The sequence below is a fragment of the Netta rufina genome (genome assembly GCF_964035555.1).
Source record: "Netta rufina genome assembly, chromosome: 1".
NCBI classification, from domain to species: Eukaryota; Metazoa; Chordata; class Aves; order Anseriformes; family Anatidae; genus Netta; species Netta rufina.
This window is the reverse complement of record NC_140123.1, coordinates 44,047,501-44,054,369: the sequence shown is the minus strand read 5'-3', so window position 1 is coordinate 44,054,369 and position 6,869 is coordinate 44,047,501. Positions and strand designations below refer to the sequence as shown.

At 34.5% G+C, this 6,869-nt stretch overlaps 1 protein-coding gene across 1 annotated transcript in view; it reads right to left on the bottom strand.

The window, feature by feature from the left end:
* Positions 1–1,687: 1,687 nt before the first annotated feature.
* UCHL3 (ubiquitin C-terminal hydrolase L3) overlaps positions 1,688–6,869 on the bottom strand; it is a 42,229-nt gene continuing 37,047 nt past the window's right edge. Inside the window, exons 6-8 of the mRNA XM_084283120.1 lie at positions 6,237–6,312; positions 3,725–3,783; positions 1,688–2,385 (exon numbers count right to left, since the gene is read on the bottom strand). Of these exons, the coding sequence (XP_084139246.1) occupies positions 2,302–2,385; positions 3,725–3,783; positions 6,237–6,312 (219 nt within the window). The 3' untranslated portion in view covers positions 1,688–2,301. The remainder of the gene's footprint in view (positions 2,386–3,724; positions 3,784–6,236; positions 6,313–6,869) is intronic.

Genomic DNA, 6,869 nt, shown 5'->3' with positions numbered 1-6,869 from the left:
CTCGGTGCGCTGGTCTTCCCTTGTCAACACACTTTTAAGAACCCTTCCAAAAGGAATGTTCAGGAGAAAGTACCGTCTTACGTATTAATAAACCCCAAATTAACACCAAAATTAAAGGAAAATAGAAGGGAAGCTTACTCTGCAGGACAACTGATTTGAAGATTATATAGGAAAAAAAAAATGAACAAAACTGTACTGGCAATATACCCAGAGTTCTTATGTATAAGCCCTTCCCTGCTATTTGAGATGTAATTTTCCAGTGTGCCCATGAAAAATCCCACCTCAGTTTTACTATCCCAACCCTGTCATTTGACATTTCCTTTGTCAGAAGTTCGCTTAATCACTCCTAATACTCAATTAAAATTTCAGTTATGAAGTTATTTTGCAGTAATTGCACATCCCTACTTATTACTTAAAAATACCAACATCTGAATACTGAAGAGCATATGGCGTACATATTTTCCCAGATAACTGATGTAGCTTTTAACTGCTCTTCCTCTTCTTTCCCCACTCTGGCAGTGCCTTATCTATATTAACTATACTTTAGTTGCTTAACTGTAATAATCTGTGTGACATTTAACATAAAATATGCTCTATCCCAATTATCTTGTGACAACCTTTATTATATTTCCTAGCATTTGTAGGAAAACAATGCAGTTTTTCTGTTTAATCAGGCCTTTGACTTTTATTTAAAAGCAAGTTTCAGGGCTTCACTAATGTCCCTAGCAACATAAATACAAGTCTTAATGACACTGCATTTTGTTGGGGGTGAAAACAATACTCCAAAGGGAAGCTCATTAGTATTGTTCTTCCCTCTCACTTTTCCAGCCAGCTGGCTTATAGAAAACAGAGTCTTGTTGTTAGTGGATTCTCCAGGTGACATTTTTAGACAAACACTCTGACTTCTCCTTTAGAGTGCAAAAGATGCTCTTAAGTGATAAAGCAGACTCCCAGGCCTCTTTCTTTTCAATAAAGAAGGAAAATTCTGCCAGATTACTTCTGGCATAATCCCATTCCTTTTTCCTGCAATGACAATTAATAAAGAATTAAAGCACCCTCTGGGATACGAAGGGTTCAAGTTCCTTTGGCAGCAGTCTTAACTGGAAGCAAACCTGAAACATTTCACTTCAAAGCAATAAATAAATGCTTTTCTGAAATGTCAAAAACATGCACATTAAACAAAACCCACCTTCATGAGAATCCTAAAGCACAAGATTGCTCAGCCAAAAAAAATAAAGTTGCTACTAATTCAAGTGGAAAAATTGGTCATCAGTACCTTAAGATCCCATGAGTGGCACCAGAGAGATGGCACAGGGAAAGGATATCATGTAGCATTCAGTACTGCCACCTGACAAATTCGTAAGATATTCCTATAGGGGTAAAAAAAAAAAAAAAAAAAAAAAAAAAAAAAAAAAAAGTGTATGGCTATCATAGCTATTTTAAAATCTATAGACTATTTGTGTTCTCCTTTAAAAAAAAAAAAAAAAAAAAAAATTGAAGCAGGCCATATGTTTTCTATCATTTATTTCAGTTAGCTGAGATGCTTCCTATGGCTTTATTCCCTGGGTGTTCCCGCTGCTGTCCTAGCAGTTGAACTACCATTAGTTACCATTGTGGCTTTTTTGGGGTGAAAAAAGAAAAAAAATCAAGTTTTTCCACATATACAAATAGCATACACTGGTTTAACTACATCTTTTTGATAATTTATTGACATTATTAGGCTTGAAAAACAAAATTAATTTTTATTCAAAATGTAAAGGTAAGAAATGTAAAATATTAGTAAGAAGAAACAGTCATTTTTCTGGCTTTTTTTCTTCCATATATTTATTTATAAATAATTCAGTGAAAATTGTCTTCAGTCACCTGCAAAAGTTCTTATAATATTCTTGTATCATCTCATTAAAAGATGCAGATAACCTTGTATTTCAAGTTTTTGCCCATTATCACCAACTCCACTCAAAATGTTATATGCAAATGATACGAATGATAGTCCTGCTTTGAGCTAGCTCGTTGTTATTACGATGAAGTATCACAGGTAGTAATTCCCAAAACTTTTAAGGGGGTGGAAGGAGAAAACCCCACCACACACAAGTCTTGCACAAAATGCATGCGTGTATATAAATACACAAAGTTGCTTCAGGAACAAGTACTAAGGTACAGCAAGGACAAACGCAAAGTTTATTCCACGTATACTACAGTTAATCAAGATGTTAGGGAAGTATCAAAATTTGTACTATTAACATATGGCAACAGTTTTATTGTTACAATACATTGCGGTAGATTAGCCCAACTGGAAAAGTTTTAAGCTGCAGACAGTGCGATTGCATTAAATCTTAGTTCTTCTGGGTCACGTTCCATGAATTTCTTGCAAACTTCTATTGCATCCTAGGGAAAAGCAAACAAACAAATGAGACCAGCACAATTATAAATCATGCTTATTCAAAAAAAGCAACTGAAATATGAATAAATGGACTTTTTCCATAAAGGATTACTAAATAGTCTAACAAGTCTATATAAACTATATTTCTGATCTGAGTTACTGCTATTCAGGATTATTTATGGCAGTCATATGGGCAGCATAAGAGACCAAAGGTTTTGCACAGAACCAGAACAACTGATTTTTTGTGACTGAATATTAGTTTGTGCAACAGATGTGTTACTTGTCTGACTTTCCAAACACATCTCTGAAGCTTGCCTTTACTAGTATTGCTCTACTCTGAAATTTTTCCTTTGTCTCAAGATGAACATAAGATGTGTGGGGTAAGTGAAAGATTATTTATAATTCTTTTAACTGGCTTTGGGGTGCAATATGGAGACCACATGTTATCAGAAAAAAAATAAAAAGACATTAAAATAAAAACAAGACGCTTTATCCAACTTCTACCCCTGCCCAAACAAGCACAAATTGTATGCACACTTCACAGAGATTAGTCAACAGTACTAAACCATAGAAGGTTTTGTTTGTTTGTTTTTCAGTTTCTCTGGTTTCTATCTTTTGTAAAGCTAATCCAGGCTGGATACCGTAAGAGTCAGATGTACATGTTGTCTTCTCTCAGCTTCAAGTTATTATCCTTCTTTGGGGATGGCAGTTTATCCTGCCAGTTAAATGTATTCCTTTCAGATTCATTTCTCAGCTATGCAACCCCCAACATAAAGACACATCCAAGAGAAACCATGAATCCAGTCAAGAATGATTATTAGCAAGGAAGAAAGGGCAGAAATTTTAAGTGTTGGAAAGCAGATCAACTTCTGTCTGGAAGTCTTCAAAAGACGTTTAGATGTAGAGCTTAGGGAAATGGTTTAGTGGGGACTGTTAGCGTTAGGTCAGAGGTTGGACTCGATGATCTTGAGGTCTCTTCCAACCTAGAAAATTCTGTGATTCTGTGATTCTAACTTGGTGTCTATCAAACTAACTAAACCAAATGAAGGAAAATGAGAAATTTTCAGTTTAATCACTACATCTCACATACAATTTCAAAACAGCACCGGCATATGAAAATCCCAGTAGAGAAAAAAGTCAGTCTGATCTGTTGCACTCAGCCCTTCTGACAATCCCCATTTTCACATTATATTCTCTCAACACCAATAACAACATGAGCATTCTGAAATACTTTAAAATTGAATAAACATAATTTTGTCTCTCAAACCCACTTGCTCATCCAACCATAAATATAGCAAGATTGAATTTTGTATAATACCATTTAAGAATATTTTCTATTCTTACCTCTAAGAAAGACTCATCACTAGTTTCCCCATGGTTTATTGGAAATGGCTTGCGTCCATCTGTGGAAACAGAAAGCAGGATTGATCAATGCATTTATGAAATTAAAATTGTTTCATTTTTTTGCTAGAAGAATCAATTCAACAGCATTTTTTTTTCACTCTATTTACAAAAATGCTACTTTCTTTTTGATAGAAGTATCACACGAACTATAATATGCAACTAGCTACTCCCTAGTTTCTTCTCTACCGTTGACTGCTTCAACAGGCATCATTAGGTACATCCTTCTGCAGTAAAAATATCCAATCAAAATGATGAATTATCTTTTATTTGAAAAAATAAGGCTATAAGGCTATGAGTTGACACTTTTCAACTTTTTAGTGCTGATACAGTACTTCTGTTTTTCAAGGGGAGAAGAACAGTTTCAGCTACACTTACTGGATTTACCCAGACATCTGTGGTGTTTGACAACTGTCATCAGGGACTCCATGACAGACCAAGCCCACTAGTTGGAAGAGCATAACTGAAATATTATTCTCATTTAAGCAACAAACAAACCCAATAGCTTAGGTACTAAGTATTTTCACAACACTAAATAAAGGAGGGTTGCTATAACTACATTTTTCCTCATTTGCAATATAATAATGCTGTAACACCCAGTATTTTTAAATAATTCTATTTATAGAAATAAGTTTGATGTTACTTATATGAGATGCATAACAATACGAGAACATATGTCAGGATATCTTAAGTATTTGCTAGACCAAATTCCCTTCTGGTTCTGTCCTTTTTTTTAAGACTTCCCTCCCCACAGATTCCACTGAAATCAATACTACTTCCAGTATACATTTTCCATAACTGAAAATAGTTTCTACGTTAAAATACTTTTGTATTTACAACCATGAACAGCCTCTTGTTCATATTAGAGCAGTGACTGAAGATATAATAACACAAATTTGTCAGAACATGCCAGGAAACAATACTGAGCATTCAGTTCTGTTCAAAGATAGGTTTGATTAGATTTTTTACATACAACTTGGAGGAACTGTATTTTAAACTCATCTGCCTATAAATAATGTCTTCAGTCCTTATGTTTTTACCACAGAATATTCACGTTGACTCCCCAGCATTTTCTGCCTGCCAAAGCCCAAATGCAGGCCACAAAGCCAGTGAATGAATCAAAAAACCTTCTCCCATTTTCCTACTTTTAAGTATTTTTCACTTTATTCCGCTAGTCCAAAGAGAAATTATTTTAAGAACAAAGGAAATAATATTAGCATTCCACTATACAGTTGAGCTAGATGCCTTTTTTTTTTTTTCTTTATTAAAGCAAGAAATTAAAGTGAGCTTTAAACACAATAATCATAATTTGTAGGGTGCTCTTTAAGTAGAGCAAATTAATGAACAATGCAAAGGTATCATGGAAATAGTTGCACACAACTGAAAAAAAGAGAAAGCCATTCATCATGCTTTGAAATTAAGTCAGAACATATTTAGATTACATCCTACAGTATTTGTATGCTATTTCCATGCTATTTGATCTAGTTCACTGACAGACCTACAGCATCATGAAAATACGGAATTTCATGCCTACTGTTTGTGGCTGGCCACTGATATTAACCCTTAGATTCACTTTAATATAAACATCTAACATACTGCTTATGTCCCAGGTTATGACTAGTTGTCACCCATTAAGGGCACTGCTTAATTACATGTCGATTTTCAAAAGTAGCAGAATATTTTCCCACCAAAAAATATTGGGAAAATTAGGTCAGGAAAGACCACTGAATTCCTGTTTTTAAATCCGTATCTACTTGACAGTTTTTTAAAAGGCCTGCAGCAAAATATAGTTGCCCAGCAACATGCTTCGGATTTGAGTCATTAGAGAATATTTGAACAGAACTTGCTGCTACACAATCTGAAGAGGGGAAGAAAATAGCTGCAAGTAATTCAGAAAACAGAGATACTGTTTTGAAGTTAACTGTCTAGTGAGCACTAAATTAAGACAGATTAAAAATTATCCAGCCTCTAACAAATGAGTTGCAGAGCATTAGTATCTGCTAGTATTCTGAATATGTAATTTCTGTTTTAACTGTATCATGCTATTTAATAACATAACTAACACTTGCAAAGTTGCATATAGTTCATTTATTAAGCAAGTCAGGGACACAAATGTAAGTGTTTTCCTCTCTGAAACTGTAAGTGTTCATCACTTCTTTCATGCTTCCCATCTCTGTAAATAAAGGAGGAAATTCAGAGACAGTCAATTATTATGGTCCATTTTACCTCAGTAGAAGAGAGTTGAGGAAAAGTCAATCCAAAAAAGCAATGGGAAAATTGCTGCAATTGTTTGACAGAAACCCTGCCACACCTTAAACCCTATCATGCATATGAAAAGAACCTAAGCCCTACTACATTAAATCAAATCATCTAGTCTCAAACTCTGATAGTTAATGAGATTACTAGTTGTATTTGTTCTGAGCAAATGGAGAGAAGAGATAAAAAGCGTCCTTACCCAATTCATAGAGATGACCACCTACGTTAACTAATGCAATAAAGTGAAGATCTACTTTTTCATCTATACTTGGTGCCTGCAAAACAAACAAAAACCATATTGCATTCATTAAGAATCATCACAGTACGATTAATGAGAATATATCACAATACGCAAGACACCTGGCAAAGAGATGCAAGTGAGAAGCACATTCTGGATCTATGCAGAATGGCAGAAGTCACACTGCAAAACATTTTTAAACATAAAGAAGCTTCCTGAAAATACATACACATCAGTGAAAATACATACAGTAAGAATAATCTCATTCAAGTTCCTGGAAGCATTTTCAGTTATAGTACTATACAACAACTTTGTTTTTCATTACCAAATTATTAGTAGTATCAACTCAAATACACCAGCATTAAAAATTAGCTAATTGATATAAACAGCAGCTCCTTCACTAACCTGCCTCCCGTCACAAAGCGATGTAGGACTGAAATGTGAACCTACGGTATTTTAAAACCAAAAATATTCACTTGGTCAAAGTAATTTTTCTGGTACATCACTTATAGTACATTAACCTGTTTTCTCCTCACAGGCAGAGGAAAGAAACTACTCTCAGGATAAAATTCACACATCTCCTAATTGACAAGG